The sequence below is a fragment of the Notothenia rossii genome (genome assembly GCF_949606895.1).
Source record: "Notothenia rossii genome assembly, chromosome: 5".
NCBI classification, from domain to species: domain Eukaryota; kingdom Metazoa; phylum Chordata; class Actinopteri; order Perciformes; family Nototheniidae; genus Notothenia; species Notothenia rossii.
Window position 1 is genome coordinate 37,813,798 of NC_136903.1, and position 21,485 is coordinate 37,835,282.

Below are 21,485 nucleotides of genomic sequence, written 5' to 3' on the forward strand. Positions count from 1 at the left end.
TTAACCCAGCTTCCCCAAATTTCTTTCTTTTTGGTGTCTATATACGCCGGGATCCGGAGTCATGGATGATCCTGCGGTCCTGTGTCATGGATTGCGAGTCCTGGATCTTGAGTCGTGGCTGCGGTCCTGGATCATAAGTCCTGGATGGATATCCTCGTGGATTCATCTTCTTATTATACACATATGCATTTCAAAACATTTGGACTACCTATGTTGCAAATGTATTATCTTTTCAATTTACACACGGCATCTATTGCACGTCTGTCCGTCCTGGGAGAGGGATCCCTCCTCTGTTGCTCTCCCTGAGGTTTCTCCCATTTTTCCCTTTAAACTGTGGGGTTTTCTCTGGAAGTTTTTCCTTGTACGATGTGAGGGTCTAAGGACAGAGGGTGTCGTATTGTCATACTGATATTCTGTACAAACTGTGAAGTCCACTGAGACAAATGTAACATTTGTGATATTGGGCTATATAAATAAACATTGATTGATTGATTGATTGATTGATGATAGTCTTCACTGGGGTCTTGCTTCCGGAGGCTTCTGCGGACCGCATCACAGATTTGAGAGGGGTCTCACTCGCAGAGGCTTCTATGGACCGCATGACAGTCTTCACCTGGGTCTCACTACCGGAGGCTTCTGGGGACCGCATCACAGACTTGAGAGGGGTCTCACTACCGGAGGCTTCTACGGATCGCATGACAGTCTTCACCGGGGTCTTGCTTCCGGAGGCTTCTGGGGACCGCATCACAGACTTGAGAGGGGTCTCACTACCGGAGGCTTCTACGGACCGCATGACAGTCTTCACCGGGGTCTTGCTTCCGGAGGCTTCTGGGGACCGCGTCACAGACTTGAGAGGGGTCTCACTACCGGAGGCTTCTACGGACCGCATGACAGTCTTCACCGGGGTCTCACTACCGGAGGCTTCTGGGGACCGCATCAAAGTCTTCACCAGGATCTTGAGAGGGGTATTGCTGCCGGAGGCTACTGTGTTCATGCCGGGGGTACTTGAGATTGCCAGGCCCTTAAATCGTATACATTCTTCGTCTTCCTCAAGCAGAGCAGCAGTGGAACTCTGCTTCCTGGGTTTTAGACCCTGTTTCAGCCTGGAGCGCAGGGTCTTCACCTCATCAATGAGGGCATCCTTCTGAGCCCTCAATGCCACATTTTCCAGCCTCACCTGCCTGCAGTCCTCTTCGTCACACTCGGTATGTGGGGAGAAGGGTGGAGGGTGCACCGGGTATTCCTCCTCATTGTCTATATCCAATGATGTAGCCATTCCAATGATGGGATTAGTCTCTCGGAGGTCATGGAGCAACTGCATGGCCACACTATGTGCCTCATCTCGGGAGAACTCAGGGTGGTCACGAGTTACATGACGGTGTAGTCTCTTCCCAGCATACGAACACCCTGTGATGGGAAAGGGTTTGGTCTGAACATTTATTCTGCCACTGGCCATTTTAAGAATGATGCCTCTTTCCTCCAGGTTCCGCACTGCATGTTTGTGCTTAAGGTGCTTATTCAAAGCCAGATAGCAGAGTCTGCACACCGGGCATTCGGACAACATCCTTCCTAAAACACACACAATGAATTATATTTAAATGGTTTTCTGTTTCTCCGTTTATATGCGTTAGCTAACTGGTGATTGCAACCATGGGTCCGATGCTTCAATGCAGGGAACACGGACCAAGGGGAGGACTTGGGCTACCACCTGGTTAAAATGGTCCCACCTCCGCACCAACTCGGGGCTGGTGATGGGTCCGATACATTGATTGTTTTTTGTTTCATGGTTCTGCCACGAGCTCACAAGACAGTTTTGGGTACGAAAACGTGGGGATAACAGTACCTCCGGGCGCTCCATCCCGCTCCGGCCTTCGCCGCAGCGGGGGGAGGAGGCATGGAACCCCTCGCACCTGCCCCCGGAGGAGGCAGGGGAGTCAGGTACCCGGAGGCGCACGGTGGTCGGCCAGGGCGAGGCCGCCACACCGCACTGGAGTCAGGGTTCCGAGTTTTTCGAGCCAGATCCCGGTGAAACGCAGTACGGAGCACCCGGCAGGAGCCTCCAGCAGACCCCCCCGCGTGGTTCCCTCGTCCCTCGGAAGAGGCGGAGAGGTGGGTGTTTTTCATCTGCTGGCGGACTGCCAGGGAGAACGTGCTGCTCGGGAGCCAGGCTCAGAGTTAGTGGCAGTGAGAGCCCGTGCACCTGCCTTTTACAGCAGGCACGCGCTGGTATCGGGGTGGGGAGAGAAGGTAGAAGCAGAGGCTGCAGAAACAGCCAGAGCCTTCCCCTCTAACACACCCCTCATTCGGTTCATAAGCACTGGGCAGAGTCCCCTGTCAACTCTCCTTATATTCCTCCGGAGACCAGTTGGGACATGGCAGCATCCCACTTCTCCTGGTACACCATATCGTTAAATGAGCTCAGTAATGTACTGCACAAAATCACATGGGTAAATGAGCTACGTAATGCCCTGCAATATCACATTTGGTTTATTTCCAAAAAGCCTGGAAAAAACACATATCCGTCATGTCCTGTAAAATATCATTCTTTGTTTATTTCCATCCTTCAGGCAAATACACATATCTTTGTCCGCTCCAGGAGCACAGTCGAACCCGCAGTTTGGAGGAACCGACCGCCAAGCACCGGAACCTGGACCCGGGGAGGAGGCCCTCCGATGGCGGGTCAGATTTGCTGATACCGCAGCTGGCTGGACACTAGCCGTAGAGGAAACCCCGGGCGGGACCAGGCATTTCCCTCTTTGCAGACAAGCATATATGTGGTTGTTACGCAGGATCAAACAGGTAGCCTGTGATGAAGTAGGGTCCTGTGCCCGGAGCAAGGCCAATTGCTGAATGCCGCAGCCGACTAAGGCCGCTATGCAACAATGGAGGATTAGAGAAACAGGTGTTTGTCTTGCACTCCGCAGCGGAGTGGGGAGGTGGAACTTCCACCCCGCTACGAAACCCGTGGTGGGACCCCTGAGTCAGACGGTTCGTCTTGGAAACGCTTCATATCGGTCGGCCCGGGAGGTAAGAGACACGCAGGGTAATGGACACGCAGGGTTACCCCCACGCAGCCCACGCAGCACACGGAGGAGGCAGGGGAGTCAGGTACCCGGAGGCGCACGGCCGCCACACCGCACTGGAGTCAGGGTTTCGAGTTTTTCGAGCCAGGTCCCGGTGAAACGCAGGACTCCAGCAGGAGCCTCCAGCAGACCCCCCCGACGGTTCCCTCGTCCCTCCCGGCCATCAGAGTCGAACCCGCAGTTCGGAGGAACCGACCGCCAGAGCACCGGCACGAGGCCGGGCCGGCAGAGGCCCTCCGATGGCGGGTCACGTTTGCCATTCGATCTGTGACATCCATAAAAAAGGGGTGAAAATGAAAAAATGTATCCCAAAATAGTGCCTCATAATGCGGGTAGAGTCCCCTGCCAACTCCCCTTGCATTCCTCCAGACTCAGAAAAAGTCTAAGTCAACTTTTTGGAGAACCATAAAAAAGGGTTAAAAGTATCAAAATGTATCCCAAAATAGTGCCTCATAAGGCAGGTAGAGTCCCATCAAACTCCCCTTGCATTCCTCCAGAGGTCATTTAAAAAACTTAAAGTTTGTTAAAAAACCATGCTGGGGGGTCTCCGAGGCAACAAATGTGTCCGGGAAACTCAAAGTTTGCAACCATGACAGAGTGTGGTTGCTCCACAAGTGGTATTCAAGCCAGAATGCAGTTGGGGTGTATGTACAAAAATAATGTGTCCGAAAATGCTGCTCATAATGCGGCTACAGTTTCCTGAAAACTCGTCTTGCATTCCTCCACTGTCACAAAGTAACACTTTACTTTTTGGAGAACCGTACAAAATGGCTAAAACTGTTGAAATGTATCCGAAAATTGTGTCTCATAATTCCTTGACAACACCTGCATTCCTCCAGAGACCAGTTTGGGAAGAACCATGCTGGGGGGTCTCCGGGCAACAAAATGTATCCGAGTCAGAGTGCACATACAGCGGATGAATTCCTCCATGAAGTTACACAGCCGTTTTTTTTCTGAGTCCTCTCAAAAACCGGGTTTCCGATTTCGTGCAGACAGTAGCTTGAAAAACATGAACGGTTTATTCGGACGGAGAAGGGGAAGTTTGGATTCCCCTCTCCGTTGTAAATTGCAACGGGGGGGTGGAAAAGTGTTCGGGGCTTCGGCCCGAAGCGCCGAAGGGTTGAGCATCTCGGAACCCCTTCTCCGTTGGCACTCTTCATTTTTGATTATTTTAAGATATAATTGACCGTTTTCTTTCATTTCTTTTTCTTTCCACGGGTGGGGGCCTATGGCAGGCCGCCTATGAGCTCCCAAATTCAGCCTGGAACCTCCAGGATTTGTGGGATAAGCTCCATAAACTGACAAAGTCATCCAAATATGTCACTTTTATAGCCCAAAGATATATAATGCAAATACATTAAAATAGTAAAAGGTAGAATTGTGCTCCGCATTACCCGGAATTTGATTTATATAGCCCCAAAAAAATGATTAAAAATCATTTTCGTGGGAAAAAGTGTTGAAACGCCTGATTAAAGCATATGCAGGACCTCAGTGAGCTCCAGACTATGTGCATTGTGTTAAGGGACCATGTGAGTGATAGCACCCATCATTTAAACGCAAAGGCCACGATTAAACATCACTTTTAGGGGGAAAACGCCGGCTCTGTCCGTTCCGTTAACAAACTGATAGGCAAATGGACGGAAATGCGTCCGTTTCGTTAACAAACTGATAGGCAAATGGACAAGCGGGTGAAAATGGCCGAGTCGCTGCTCCAGGCTGTGTGCATTGTGTTAGGGGGCCATGTGAATGATAACATCCATCATTTGAACGCAAAGGCCACGATTAAACATCACTTTTAGGGGGAAAACGCCAGCTCTGTCCGTTTCGTTAACAAACTGATAGGCAAATGGACGGAAATGCGTCCGTTTCGTTAACAAACTGATAGGCAAATGGACAAGCGGGTGAAAACGGCCGAGTCGCTGCTCCAGGCTGTGTGCATTGTGTTAGGGAACCCTATGAATGGTGTACATGAGTGTATACATGTTTTAAATAGTAGGATACCTCCAGGGCGCATCACCACATTTTACAAGCCAAGGAAGGTGCATGGATCCTGGGTAAACATTGATTAAGTGTTTTTAAATTTGTGGAACAGTGTTTTGTCACTTTCAAAACTCTCCTGTCATTGACCGGAGAAATTGGGTCGATGTTGTATTCAATCTGGCCATTAATATTCCAGTGAGATGAAGTACGTACATTGACCGGAGTGATCCCATGTTAATTTTGTCCAAAAACCGGAGCATTCCCTAGCCCATCACAGGGTGTTCGTATGCTGGGAAGAGACTGGACCGTCATGTAACTCATGACCACCCTGAGGTCTCCCGAGATGAGGCACATCGGGTCATGACAAGGCTGAAGCCTAGTGTGGCCTTGCAGTTGCTCCATGACCTCCGAGAGACTAATCCCATCATTGGAATGGCTACATCATTGGATATAGATAATGAGGAGGAATACCCGGTGTACCCGCCACCCTTCTCCCCACATACCGAGTGTGACGAAGAGGACTGCAGGCAGGTGAGGCTGGAAAATGTGGCATTGAGGGCTCAGAAGGATGCCCTCATTGATGAGGTGAAGACCCTGCGCTCCAGGCTGAAAAAGGGGCTAAAACCCAGGAAGCAGAGTGCCACTGCTGCTGTGCTTGAGGAAGAGGAAGAATGTATACGGTTTAAGGGCCTGGCAATCTCAAGTACCCCCGGCATGAACACAGTAGCCTCCGGCAGCAATACCCCTCTCGAGACCGTGATGAAGACTGTCATGCGGTCCCCAGAAGCCTCCGGTAATGAGACCCCTCTCAAGGCCCCGGCCAAGACTGTCATGCGGTCCCCAGAAGCCTCCGGTAGTGAGACACTCTCAAAGCCCCGGCCAGGACTGTCATGCGGTCCCAAGAAGCCTCCGGCAGCAATACTCCTCTCAAGACCCCGGCCAAGACTGTCATGCGGTCCGCAGAAGCCTTCGGTAGTGAGACCTCTCTCAAGACTCCGGCCAAGACTGTCAAGCGGTCCGCAGAAGCCTCCAGTAGTGAGACCCATCTCAAGGCCCCGGCCAAGACTGTCATGCGGTCCCCAGAAGCCTCCGGCAGCAATACCCCTCTCAAGACCCCGGCCAAGACTGTCATGCGGTCCGCAGAAGCCTCCGGTAGTGAGACCCCTGTATGCCAGAAGACCCTTGTGTCTGTCTCCAATAAGCTGAAAGCTAATCTGGCTAAGGATTGCCCCTCTCCCCGAAATCAATTGTCCACTGGGAAGGGACGGGGGAATACCATGCGTGAAATCACGTTGCCTAAAAGCATGGAGACGTACATTCAGACATACAGAGGTCATTGTGAGGGTGTCGCACCGACAGTAAAACAGAAAGAGAATTGTCTGTCCAAGGTCAGCCTGAAAAAGAACTTCCTCGTATTCATGGCCCATGGTGTTAACCGGCTGTCAGACTGGCTGTTTCTAAAAGACACGAAGAGGGTCCGTGGCTGGAGAGAGTATATTTCAAAGTCGGGCCGGGCAGTCACAACATCGCTGTTGTTCCTGAAGAATGTGAACCATTTCCTGAGTTACTTGTCTGAGTCAAAGCTCCGGGGGTGGAGGATCACCCAGTCTGATATGACCCACATCATCAGAGAGGTGACAGCCAACATGAACGACTTGAAAAAGTCTGTCACTGTCCACCAGTTTAAGGTGAAGAGGAACAAGCTGGATCGTCTGCCGAGCCAGGCGGAGCTTCTCGCCGACATGGCGGCCGCTGAGAAGCGCATCCCTGATCTCCTTGACCTGATGGCTAGCAATCCGACCTCAATCACTCAGTACCTGCTATATGGCTATCTAACCCTCCATTGGAGCCTCCTGTATGGCCACCGTCCGGGTGTGTACGCAAACATGACCAACACGGAGGTCTTTCAGGCGGACAGAAGGGGCACTGCTGAGGGTTACATTATCCACGTGCAGGATCACAAGATTGCCAAGACATTTGGCAAAGCACAGCTGGTGCTTACAGTAAAGGAGTTTAGCTGGGTCATGCGGTGGATGGGGATTTAAGAGGGCTTGTCGGGTCCTCAGAATGAATTCTTCCTTTTCACAACGGGGAAGCACGCCTTGTTGGAGATTTGGAGGATGTTCAAAACCAACCTCGTCTCCGCGTGTCGTTTGATAAGCTGGGTAAATTCGTAAAAAGGAAGGGATTAAGAAACACCAGAATGCAAGTTAAACAATAATCTTGTTTTAATGATAAAAAGTAACAATACAAATACAAATACAAATACAAATACAAACACAAAGGAATTACTTCCTGCTCTTCCTCCAATCTCACGGATCTGGTCAGTTTGAAGAAAAGAAGAGAGTGGTCTAAAGAAAACATCGGCTTATATCCAAAACCCCAGGAGGAGCTATGCGGCTGCCCCCCCCCCCCCTCCCCCCCGAGGGGTCCTCCACTTAGAAAAGACAGCCAATCAGAGGCGACCCTTACATTCGAGATAACAAACCCCTCCTTGCAAGTTTCACATACTTTTGGCATTTTATAAAGATAGTTTTAAGATATAGTTTTTTATAGTTGGATTATACAAATAACACATGTGAGTTACCTTAACCTCAAACAATAATAACAAGAGGAAAACATCAGCTCTGATCTCAAGCAGTAAAAAGTACCGCACACTCATTTAGCCTGCAGCTCTTCCAGACACTTGAGCTATTGTTCTTTAAGAATATTCCCTGCAGAATCTTTATTTCAAATAAAAGGTTTCACATTGCATATTTCCAGCTTCCTTTACACATACTGCTATTATTAATACAAAGTAATCAACCACACACATCTATTTAAAACAAGTAGATTTCCCTGATCATTTGACATGCTGCTTCCATTTCCCATAGAGTAATAAAACATGTTTAAGCTAATTTCTCCACACTGTTTGTAGCCCTCCAGTACCCACATATGAAAGAATAAAAGCAGAGGAATCAAATAAAACACTAATACAGGAATAGTTGATAAATGATTATACAGGACATCTGATCACAGTAAGAAATACACACACATATTCTCTAGGAAGTGACCCTTGTTATAGGTCCGAATGTCCTGTCCCCTGAAAGTCATGAGTTTTGGTTGATTAACAGAAGTTTAATTGTTCTTGTGGCTTAATGGCTTCCCTGAACTTCCCTTCACCCCAAAGTCAGCTTACTAGGAATGAATACATTTTATTGATAAGCTCAAAAGGACGTTTATCTTGGTTACTGCTGGGTGACCCAAGTCTCCAGGCCTGCAGGATGTGTAGGAGATAAACATTAATTCTACAAGACTTTAACTACATTATCTGAAAATGTATCTGGGACTTCCCCTGTTGATTGCAAGGACTATTGATAATTAACAGAGAGACCCTAGGGGCCTCTTCTTGGTATCTGCTAGGCAGAAGTCACTCAATGCAGAAATCACAAGTTTAACACATATTCTATATAAGGTGACATTAAAATGAATATACCAGATTGAACTTTCCTGCCATAACACGTTACTTTAATCCTTCAAATAACTCAAATAATACTTCAATCCCCCTTTTGGTCTCCCCCCCACGAGACCAACTCACATAAGACATTTGAAACACAACTATTGTCCTTCCTTGCCACTGTGTCTGCTCCCCAACAGTATACCTTTGTGAACAGAACACAACTTTCAATGTCAGTGAAGGAACTATCAGAGTGCGAACCTGAGTGCCAGAAAGCAGCATCCTTGCGTGTTGTTGAATCCTCAGGGCCCCCCCCCCACCCTCAGCGGAAAACGCCAACAAGGGCAGCTGATAGGGAGGGGGAGATGCGGCTTTTCCATCAAAGGTGGAACTGATGAATCTGATCAGAGAGAAGTAGACTCCTCTGCTGCCTCGAGAAGTCCCCCAGCCCGCCTGCTGTCGGGATGTCCGCGAGGTCCTTCTCCTCCAGTCCGCTGATGACAGCTTCCAAGTCGTCTGCTGTAAGGATGTCCTCGTTGACGATAGCCAGGTCCGTCCTGATGTCCTCCATGGTCCTAGCCGGTGATTTCCTCGCCGCACACTGGCTCCAGTAGTACCAGATGTCCCCCTTTGCTCCTCGGCGGACTGCATGAGATGTCCTCTGGGTCACTCTGTAGAGGCCGCAGAACCTGGAGTTGAGCCACGTAGGCCTCTTGACCTTCAGCCAGACGAACTCCGCTGTGTCGGCCTCCTGCTCCTCGGGCCCCCCTTTTGGCGTCAGCAACCTGTGTGGAGAAATCTGATACCCACCCCTCAAGTCTACGCTCAGGGCTTCTGGGCCCTCAGGTGTTTGACCCACCACTGGTAGGCCACTTCAGAATTCTAATACTTGGCCTGTGTCAACAAAATAAACCCCAACATCTTCAGGTGAACTAAATAACATATCTCAATAGCTCTGAATTCCTGACAAGCATCTGTGTTATTATAAATGAAATCCTTGAGATCCCATTTAAAATCTAAATATAATATGAACTGCTAATGTCTCTGGTAATGGAACACACTAATGTTATGGATTAAAAACAACTAAAATCATGATACTGACAAAGTGAATAATTTCCTGGTGATACTACTTCTACCTGTCACTGCTTGGATATTATCAAGCTGAAAAATGAATACAGAAATCCAACATACTGTCATCAAATGTCTTTCCATTATGAATTTAAATTAAATGTACATCCCAATAATGATCTAAACCAAAAAGTCTATGGCTTTTACTTCTTTACCAGGCTAGTTACAAGATGTTGTCTAAATTAAATTCTATCTCATTACATTACTATGTTTTAACTTAACTCTAATATGTTCTTTCTACATTTCAAACCTCAGTTACTTTAATACCTGTTGAAATATTACAAAATTGTTTTCATTATCACCGTTCACCTTCTCATTCTCATCCTGGAATTACCTCTCTCAGTAGCCCCTTGGCCACTGATTCTGCATCTGTGTTACCTGTTATAACTCAATCAATATTAGAAACATTTCAACATTCATCAAACAGTATCTTATCCCCAGATATGGAGCAGGTTAAATCTAAAACTGTCAATCAATGGTCAGATTGAACATCTGAGTTGGGGCGGCAGGTTTCTTCCAGTCCCTAAATGAAAAAATCCCACACTCCCCCTTTTTACACATGTACACATGTGTAACAAACTGCTGTATGGGAAGAAAACCTTCAGGTAACCAGTGGTTATAAGAAAATACCAAACATTATTCACAAAAGTACATCCATCATTTTTCACAGTAAACACTCCAGGGAAAATAAGTATTCATTTCCAGCTGGCAGTCCTAAAAGAAACAGAATCTTTAGATTTTAGTTTGAGTTTTACATTTGCAAACCGCCAACTCCTGTGGGAATTAGAAACGGGTCACATGTGGTTAACCCCCTTTTGCAGAATTTTTAGGAAACCTATGTTTCCCTTGGAGCTCCAAAATAATATGTTAGTCCAAAGACATGCTCGGTTAGTTATTGTTTTAGAATCAAGCAGTTGCACTGATCACATGCAGAAATACATTCACACTCACTCTGTCAGGTAGTAAAGTCAAGTTCGGTCAGCCCCAGAGTCTGTCATTGATAGTGCTTTTCTCAAGTCACACTGTCAGTCAGGGTCAAAGGTCATTTGGTCTCAGTTTCATTGGCCATGTGTCGTGCTCTGCAGAGACTTTAATATTCTACTAGCTGGAGTTGTACTAGTGACATCATTGTGTTGATGTCAACCAATGCAACAAAGTTTTTCTCGTGTTCGCAGCACCATTTTCTTCAGATGTTCAACAAACAAATGATCAATACACTTTATTAATATACCGCCCCTAGGAAACACAATAACAAATGTTCTGACAAATGTTCATGCACGGCATTCTTAAGTGAACCTGCAGAAAACGGCCTTTTGAATTAATATTCCAAATTAATCAATAATAATAATAATAATCCATTTTATCAATTTGTTTACCCTTAGAAGTGAACATACCTCATAATGTTACATCAGGATGTTAAACTAAGTTTTGGCCAAATCAATCATTATTACTGTTTCAGATCTAACTGGAGGTTGAACAAACAAAACCTTTTTTTTTTTTTTTTTTTTTTTCATGTAAACCACTAACATTTTTTCCAATTTCAGCATCAGCCCTGTTACTCGAAAATTACATCCTAGATAGGAATATCAGGAATGGAACAAACATTTAATCTTCAGAAATGTTCTCAACAAATGGAGAGTAATGCCATCTCTCTATCTAGTGAATAGCCAACATATTTAAAAAATGTCAGATATACAAAAATAAGCCTAAATACTCTTTTACTATCAAAGTCTAAAGCTAGACCTAAGCAGAACAGTTTTGGTAATGGACAATTTAATCTAGAAACAAAACAAAACTGGACCTGTGTTCTTCAAAATACATTAGTAAATACCTTGTGAAGTATTCACAATATAACTAATCCTCTCTAGGATATGAAATCCATTCATCTTTAACCAGATACTATTTCCCTATTTATTTTTAGTTCATGATAATAATGGTATAACGTCCACACGTTTACCCATAGCTAGTCACTATGTCAAGATTATCATGTGTGACATAATAATCAGATGTCTTGTTTGCCAAACAAGGATATTAAACTTTATTCTTTTCAGCATTCCAGACCATCATTAAACAATCAGCCTCCCTTCCTAAACGCTGAAGCATATCGTTCTACACCCCCTTCTGATAAACTCTTCCACAGTTATGCTGTAAAATCATTGCATGATTTCTTCAGAGTCTGAACAGACTGAGACCAGCCTGTCTCTTGATCTTGTCATATTGAGAACAGTCAATGATTCAATGTCCTCTTCAGCTGTAGTCAGTGGCAGGGCCCCCAAAACGCTAGAACCGGCCCTGGTCAGTGGGCTCCAAGGAAACTCTCTCTGGCATTGGGATGTCCTGAGGGGGAAGGGACCTCTGGATCAATGTGATACAATCAGAAGACACACGTTGTCCTCTGTACCGCAGAAATCCCCACAAACTGCAGTAGCCTACCTCTTCACACCACGGTTGCCTTGACAACGAGGCACAAGCAAACTGTCAAAACCTCCTTTGAGATGTGTTCTTTGCACAGTTCTTCTGTTTGCAATGAGCAACTTTTCACCAACACACCGATTCAGAGTACAACCCAAAGGTGGCGCACAACTATCCAATGCTGCTGTAATCACAGCAAATCAGCTACTGAGAAAAACTCAATGTAAATCTCTCCCCCAGCGGGTTACAAAATAAAACAGCTGAGTGTCTATATGGTCAGGAATGCTGAAACATGTGAATGCCAAACCCATTAATGGTAACAGTCTTCCTATTCTTCATTACTTCAGTTCTCAGTTAATAGGCAAAACAAAAGACTTTTCTTAACTACTATAGATTCATCTTTAATCTTCTTGCTTATTCTATTCTTTTTCAAATTGTTTATCTAAGTTGTGTTACAAGCATGGTTAGATTTGTAACAGAATACAAAACTAACTGTATCCAGCGCTATATATTTAAAACAAGTAATCTGACTACAGTTAATGAATATATTTTGGAACACTTAAAGGAATTATTACAAAATGTAATCTTCATTATTACTAAAGCTGAAACCTAAATAAATCATCACGGAACATTTTTCTGTCCTTATTACTTAATTGTTTCAATAAAAACTAAAAGCATTGTGAAAACTCCCATTTTTGAGAACATCTCTCAACACTTTTATTCCATCTAAGCACGAATGTTTATGACAAACTCGTCCTATTAATCCCAAACGGTCTTTAATGGTATCAATTGTGAACATTTCTTAATATTAATTGTAAATGCAACGTACGTTCTCTTTAGAACAAAGACAGGATAGTTGCAGCTGAAACTGGCTAATAGCAATGTTCTGTTAACCTAGATAAGCCTGTTGTTCTCATATCTAGTAAATATATTCTTATCTTATGTTACTCATAAAACAATATGACATTTTCCAGAATAGTAGTAACTCTATATAACCTGTACTCTCTCTACTCTTTCAAACCGTCTCATTTCTCCTGTCTTTCTGTCTCACTGCGCCCTGCAGCTGCCTCCGCTCCAGCCCATCACAAATCACCCCTTTGTGAAACTGTGTGAGATGGCTGGAGCAAAACCTCGTGCAGGACCTCTGTCATGCTTAAACATGAACAGATTCCCTCTGACTGACACATTTACAAAAACCTTATTTTTACTGTCTACTTCTTCTTCATAAACTAAAAAACACCATTGTGGTGAATCGTTTACGTTTTCCGTTTCCTATCTACTTTAAACAACCATCAACTGAGAGTAACTGTATATGATAACAACTCCTAAATAACCTCACAATATATATATTTCTTCCAATGAGTTCGTTATTTCATGTCTAACAAATGTTCCTCTTTCCATGTCGTATTCTAGATGGAAAAATCCACCTATCATATTTAATTTGAATAAAACCTTAACTTTAATGTACTTCATATACTCAGTAAATCTCTTTTTACTTTCCCCTAAGGTTACTGTATGTAATATAATTTTCCTTGAAGTATAATTAAGTACAATCCTTAGTTAATGACAAATACCATGAAATTCACAACGCAATGCAACGGTATCAATCAGTTCTCAAAGACTATGTTTAAATAGCAGCAAATCATTGTTTCTTATTTATTTCAATATATCTACCAGTTCAAATCACACATTGATCTGTTCATTTTCAATGTCTTTCAGTCCAACTTCAGATCACTAGAGAAAAAAGCAAGCAGACACCTTCCAGGCTGCTGCTGCTGCTCTCGAGAGGAAAAAAGGTGGGGGGAACTCTCACAGACAAATACTGACACCCCCTTCTCTCTCCCCCGCTGTAGCTCTCAGCCTCTATAGGAAAAGGGGGCTTCTTTCAACAATTAGCACTTCTGCCATCCTTTTATTCACTTTTTCTGCTTGAACCCACTGTTCTCGTAAGCTCTTAACTCACGCTCCTCTCATTAAAATTCTCCCTTCATTATGACTTCGTATCTATTCATCTGACTTAGGCTGTTTCTGTTACCAGTAAATATTCACAGACTTCATATTGATCTGACTTACTGTCCTTGTTACCAGTAAATATTCACAGAAAAAATTCCTCGTACAGTCTATTCAGCTTTTATTGTCCGATGTTTATTCCAACAAGTTTAGCAAGCCTCTCAGCGCGCTTCAACACCGTCTTTCAACGATGTGACGCTGACATGGAGTAACCCAGGCTTACAGAACTCTTTATCGTGACGTTTGGCTTTATAGATTCAACCCCACAGAACAAAGGATTAATGAGATCCGGTCACTTCAAAATTGCTTTTTGAAGGTTGCGTTTCTCTCCTTTGGATGTACTTATAACTCAACTTCGATTCCTATGAACCTAAGAATTGTTATTCTGATTCGTCCCCGGATGCCGTCTGAAAACGGTCACTGGACATCCCCCAACGAGTCTTCAGCCGTCTCCTTTCTGAAAAAAGTACGGGGCCTTTCACCTTCGTCTTACATACCTCGTTGATTCACTTTTATGTTATATAACTTTCCTACCTATCTAAAATATTTATTTGTACTGTTACTATAAAAACACTGTAAACTTCGTCTGACAACCCTAACATTTGGAATATGGTCAAATCACAGGTTTCGAATTAAATCGTGTCTGCTCACCTGGTAGCCTATTGTACAGAGCTCTGTTTTTAGTTGTCAGAAGAAGCCGAGATGTTTAGCCCTGGACTATTCCGTCCGCTTGCTGCTGCTGGTCACTTCCCCGAAAACACCCCACTCAGACACGTCGGGTCACCATTTGTTGGAGATTTGGAGGATGTTCAAAACCAACCTCGTCTCCGCGTGTCGTTTGATAAGCTGGGTAAATTCGTAAAAAGGAAGGGATTAAGAAACACCAGAATGCAAGTTAAACAATAATCTTGTTTTAATGATAAAAAGTAACAATACAAATACAAATACAAATACAAATACAAATACAAACACAAAGGAAGTACTTCCTGCTCTTCCTCCAATCTCACGGATCTGGTCAGTTTGAAGAAAAGAAGAGAGTGGTCTAAAGAAAACATCGGCTTATATCCAAAACCCCAGGAGGAGCTATGCGGCTGCCCCCCCCCCCCCCCCCCCCCGAGGGGTCCTCCACTTAGAAAAGACAGCCAATCAGCGCGAGCCAGAGGCGACCCTTACATTCGAGATAACAAACCCCTCCTTGCAAGTTTCACATACTTTTGTCATTTTATAAAGATAGTTTTAAGATATAGTTTTTTATAGTTGGATTATACAAATAACACATGTGAGTTACCTTAACCTCAAACAATAATAACAAGAGGAAAACATCAGCTCTGATCTCAAGCAGTAAAAAGTACCGCACACTCATTTAGCCTGCAGCTCTTCTAGACACTTGAGCTATTGTTCTTTAAGAATATTCCCTGCAGAATCTTTATTTCAAATAAAAGGTTTCACATTGCATATTTCCAGCTTCCTTTACACATACTGCTATTATTAATACAAAGTAATCAACCACACACATCTATTGAAAACAAGTAGATTTCCCTGATCATTTGACATGCTGCTTCCATTTCCCATAGAGTAATAAAACATGTTTAAGCTAATTTCTCCACACTGTTTGTAGCCCTCCAGTACCCACATATGAAAGAATAAAAGCAGAGGAATCAAATAAAACACTAATACAGGAATAGTTGATAAATGATTATACAGGACATCTGATCACAGTAAGAAATACACACACATATTCTCTAGGAAGTGACCCTTGTTATAGGTCCGAATGTCCTGTCCCCTGAAAGTCATGAGTTTTGGTTGATTAACAGAAGTTTAATTGTTCTTGTGGCTTAATGGCTTCCCTGAACTTCCCTTCACCCCAAAGTCAGCTTACTAGGAATGAATACATTTTATTGATAAGCTCAAAAGGACGTTTATCTTGGTTACTGCTGGGTGACCCAAGTCTCCAGGCCTGCAGGATGTGTAGGAGATAAACATTAATTCTACAAGACTTTAACTACATTATCTGAAAATGTATCTGGGACTTCCCCTGTTGATTGCAAGGACTATTGATAATTAACAGAGAGACCCTAGGGGCCTCTTCTTGGTATCTGCTAGGCAGAAGTCACTCAATGCAGAAATCACAAGTTTAACACATATTCTATATAAGGTGACATTAAAATGAATATACCAGATTGAACTTTCCTGCCATAACACGTTACTTTAATCCTTCAAATAACTCAAATAATACTTCAGCCTCCAAGAACCTGAATGCTCACTTGAAGAGGGCTTGGGCTGATGCTGGGCTAGAAACAGCCGTCACCTTCACCATCTTGCACACTGCCCTGGCTGACAATATCAAGCATCACCAAGATCCAGAAAGCAGGTCGATTCTCGCCAGGTTTATGTGTCACGACGTAAGCACTGCAGAACGGTTCTACGCGAATACGCCTGGAATAAAGGAGGGATTGAAGATCCGCTCCATGTTCAGGGCGGCAACAGCTGCAGCAGCATCATCAGAAGGAGGTCTACTGCCGTCAATCAATCAATCAATCAATGTTTATTTATATAGCCCAATATCACAAATGTTACATTTGTCTCAGTGGACTTCACAGTTTGTACAGAATATCAGTATGACAATACGACACCCTCTGTCCTTAGACCCTCACATCGTACAAGGAAAAACTTCCAGAGAAAACCCCACAGTTTAAAGGGAAAAATGGGAGAAACCTCAGATACCTCCGAAGAGGGCTCAGGGGCGGAGAGCAGCGATACCTCTTCTTCAGAGCCGGTTGATACTCCTGATGAGGGGACAGGGGCCGTGGACTCAACCTTTTTTCCCCGGTGCACCGTACAAGTTAGACGGCTAATATGGCCCCCAGGCCCCCACTAATCATGTTTGTATTATGTTTATTATGTATATTGTGTATACTGTTTTTGTAAAAATCGTGTGATAATTAAATAAATAATAAAACATTAGTATAACCTTGAAGGTTCCCAGGGGTAGATACAGTGCCAGGTATCAGACTATTTAAACAATGTTTACCCGTGATTCAGACACCTTCCCTGGCTTGTAAAAGGCAGTGATGCGCCCTGGAGGTATCATACTATTTAAAACATATATACCCAGGATTCAATCACTTTTCCTGGCTTGTAAAGTGCGTTGATGCGCCCTGGAGGTATCAGACTATTTTAAACAACTTTTCCCCGCCTTTCAAACACCTATTCCTGGGTTATAGCCTTTAATTTTGCACGATATCATTTAACATTGAACCTCTCCTGAAAATGCACAAATTCCGTGCATTTCCAGGAGAATTTCAATGTTAAATGATATCGTGCAAAATGACAGGCGAAAAACCTCTTCCAGACGTTTAAAAACACTTTTCCCAACCATTTAAACATTATTTCTGGCTTGTAAAATGCGGTGATGCGCCCTGGAGGTATCAGGCTATTTTAAACAACTTTTCCCCGCCTTTCAAACACTTATTCCTGGGTTATAGCCTGTCATATTGCACGATATCATTTAACATTGAAGCTCTCCTGAAAATGCACATATTCTGTGCATTTCCAGGAGAGGTTAAATGTTAAATGATATCGTGCAAAATGACAGGCTAAAACTCTCTTCCAGACGTTTAAAAACACTTTTCCCGACCATTTTAACATTATTTCTGGCTTGTAAAGTGCAGTGATGAGCCCTGGTAGTATCAGACTATTTAAAGGGTTACCAGGAGCATGAGAATATCCTCCACAGAAGGGGTGGTGGTGCCGTGAATAAGGCCGAATATGGATGCTGATGGGCGGACGGTAAAGCACCGCAAAATCCACCCCCCTTTTAGGGTCACCAGGGGCATGAGGTTCTGTAGGGTGTGATCATCTGGGTTTAGTCCGTGGGGGAGTGCTTAAGTCCGCGGGCCCGGGGACCTACGGTGTGCAAGGTTATTGAGGTGCCCATGTCAGGGACACATGCTGGAGGTCTGTTGTCCTTCCTTTGGGGGTCTTGGAGAGGCCACAGAGAGGTGATTTCCCCGGTCTCTGTCGTGGATGTCTGAAATAAACAGAGTCCCCATTTCAGGGACACATGCTGGAGGTCTCTCTCCCGAGAGTGGACGTCCATTGCCTCTAAATAGTGCTAAAATTAGGTCTGTCACTTTGGGTAACCGCACCACTGTCGGACGTCTCCCGAGAGTGGACATCCATTGCCTCTAAATAGGGTAAGGGTTGGGGTTGCAGATCCTGACAGGCACCCGTCCATCCTTCAGTGTGGCAAGGGTTCATCCCACACGCCATTCTGTGTCACTGTCAGGGAGAGGCTCAACAACAGCATTGCATGCCTGGTTAGCTTCACCTTCAGATACCTGTGTCCACAGGATCATCTCTGATCGGGGTGGGATTATGACCGGTTGTTGTCGTGGCAATTTTGCTATGCCCTGATAAGCTGGGAGAGGCATTCTGGTGGCGACTCGTTGACACTCTGTAAATGCCTGTTCCCAGAGCTATCCGGCAGCATGAGGCATGGTGGTTTTGAAAGCCGACAGTCCTGGGTGGTTGCCCTGAGTGAGAGCAGACCAAACAAGTTGAATAATGTTCATGCCAGTAAGCCCTTATCGGGTCCCAAACAATCATCATTAACAATGATCACTACTTTTCCAGACACCTTAATGCTTCCTACCATACAGTCAACCAAGGGATAACCAACATATGGGATCTCCAAGCCATTTGCAGCACGAAGGGTCAGCCATGAGACCTCATCGGCACTGGTCACATTGGTCCCTTCTAGGCATTTCCTGAACAGGCTCCGGCTCAGCAATATGACCTGTGATCCTGTATCAAGCACAAAGGGAATTGGACAGCCATTCATGTTTACAACAACATTTGGACACTCACCAATCAGGGTAGACTTAGGCTGGGATGTGGGCTCCTCCTGGGAGATTACTCCTATGGCTTGGCCCTCGGCTGTAGGGGGTTCTAAAAATCCTGGGTCCCTGATGATCCGTGGGGGCGTTGGCGCTGAACATGGTCGGCTGCACCACAACTCCTGCAGATGGGTCTGCCCTGTATATCCCACTGGTAAACTGGTGCTGCTGTGTCTGTTTGCCTTCTTCTCGCCTGGGGGAATCGTGTTTCGGCTGCGTGATGATGCCGATTCCTGGTTGGGGATTTAGGAGTAAGAAGCATGTCCTTCGTTGAGAACTCCATCCTCATCTCCTCCATCAAGTTTGCAGAAAGAGCTTTCATTTGTTCTGCAATCTCTTTCCTCATTTCCCCCATCAGCCCCTGTTGTAGCTCAGCTTGTATCTGGCCCTTTAATTGTTGCAGATTTGAGTTTGGTGTGGTGGGAGCAGTTACCCTTCGAGACAAAATGGCGTCTTCTTCATCATGCAATTCCTGCTCCAGGGCCCGGGCTTCTTTGCAGGTAGCCGTGAAGGTCATTCTTTCGTTCCGCCGGAACTGTCTGTTTATTTCTTGTTTTATTGGTCCTGGTGTTAGACCGACCATTAGCTGGTCGAGCAACAAGTCATCCCCCTCTTCGGTCCCACCTTTATCACGCTCTTGCCACTTGTAAAATTGTTCTCTTAGCCGGAGTATAAAAGCACTGACCTTTTCATCAGTCCGCTGTTTACAATTAAAAAAATGAGATCTCAACTGTGCTTCTGTAGGTCGTTTAGCATACAGTGTTTGCAAAATGTCCAATACTTTCTGTCCTGTGTCTTTGTCCCTTGGAATAACAAGCTGTAGTTCACGCTTGGCTTCTCTCTCCAAGGCGCCCAAAACAAAATCAGCCTGTTTCATGTTGACTGAGTCCTTGGGCCCTCCGCATGGCGTCCACCTGAGCCCTCCATTCAACAAATTTAGCTTTTTCTCCATCAAATTTAGGAATCCAGGCAGCCCCCATAAACCATGGCATCACAAATTGAGCAGTTACAGATGGACTAACACTAGGTCTATCCTGGGCTTCCTCCATTCTTTAACAGTGGAGCTGGTATCCTGCCGACAACGCCAATAAATGTCAATCCCAAGAAATACAAACAAGATTCACAGATAAAATCATGCAATAATCACTCCATTAAAAACCACACAACACAAGTAAAAAATCATGCAATGATCCTTATAAAATCACACCTTAGAATAATGTTGATTAAAACCAAACTTGAATAAATAATGAAAAACATGCACATTTTGGGATTTCAGGCCAATAGAATACTGCCACCCCGACATAAGTATAAACCTAATGCAGGATTTGATATATGGTTAGTTGAAGCGGTGGTTACTAAACTAAAATTAAACTTGTATTGGGCTGCAACAAATAATTATTTTCATTATGATTATTATCCTGGTTTTCTCTATTTAGATGTTTACACATTAATAAATTAAATATGATAGTTGTACACCTTCAAGGAAGATTACAAATGTATATGTCACGGCCCCATGAATCAGGGACATGTGTCCCTGATTCCTAGTGTTTTCCCCAGTCTCCCTTTTCCCTGTGTGTGTGTGCGTGTGCGCGTGCGTGCGTGCGTGCGTGCGTGCGTGTGTGTGTGTGTGTGTGTGTGTGTGTGTGGTTTCCCTTGCAGGCAGTAGCCTGATTGCACTCACCTGGTCCGACCTACTCAGCCATCTCTCATCACAGCACATCTGCTCCGGTCCCCCAGCAACTCACTTCAGATTGTTTTCTACACCAGTGGTACTGCATCCTCCCGGCTGCTCAGTTGAGTTATCTTTTCTGAGTGTTTTTCTGTACTTTATCTAACAAGTTTCTCCTTGTGCCTCCAGTGTGATCCCTCAGCCATCAACCACCAGACCCTCCAGCCAACCTGCCTGCTTCTCCCTTCCCCATACCTGCCTGCCTTGTTCTGTGCTCAGCCTGACCTGCCTGCCTCCCCTTCCATACCTCCATAGTCCCGCCATCTCCAACCCTGCCTGAGTCTCCGAACAATAAATTGGTTGAACATCTTGAGTCATTGTCTGTGACTGGGTCCAGTTTAAAACACAATCCTAACAGTATATGAGGACAATTATTAGTTCATCCCTTACTACTCTGCTGCCCTTTCTTTCTCTTTTTAAATATGTAATCGCTAAGATTTTTATGACAGATTTTTGATACCTATACTACTTCTTATAATACTTATTGAACAGGTGTTTGTTTGGCTGCAGGACATTTTGAGGTAATGAAGCTATATTCAGTCAGGAAGAGTACCTGCTGTTACTGAAAAATGAAAGATTATTTGCTAAAAAGACCAATTTAAATCAGCAGAGCGATAACATTGCATTGCTTTACTTATGGATTTAGTGACGTAGAAATGTACATTATATGGAACTAGAAAATGCATTTCCTGCTGAAAATGCGTGCGAATGCTGTAAACTGTGTACATTTGTTGCTGAATTTAGCTGAAAATGCAGAAAAAGCAGAATATTTTATTAGTTGAATGGTCTCTGTAGCTGCGGAGAAATGC

At 44.6% G+C, this 21,485-nt stretch overlaps 1 protein-coding gene across 1 annotated transcript; it reads left to right on the top strand.

Annotated features, from left to right (window-relative positions):
- Positions 1–6,434: 6,434 nt before the first annotated feature.
- On the top strand, positions 6,435–21,000 carry LOC307039710 (uncharacterized protein). Its single transcript, XM_079682044.1, has 2 exons — positions 6,435–20,716; positions 20,806–21,000. Exon 1 carries the CDS (start codon positions 6,482–6,484, stop codon positions 7,106–7,108), a length of 627 nt encoding a protein of 208 aa, XP_079538170.1. The 5' UTR covers positions 6,435–6,481; the 3' UTR covers positions 7,109–20,716; positions 20,806–21,000.
- Positions 21,001–21,485: the final 485 nt, after the last annotated feature.

Bases quoted from the DNA above. Each gene is read 5' to 3' on its own strand.
- LOC307039710 (XM_079682044.1), top strand. From the start codon at position 6,482: ATGGCCCATGGTGTTAACCGGCTGTCAGACTGGCTGTTTCTAAAAGAC.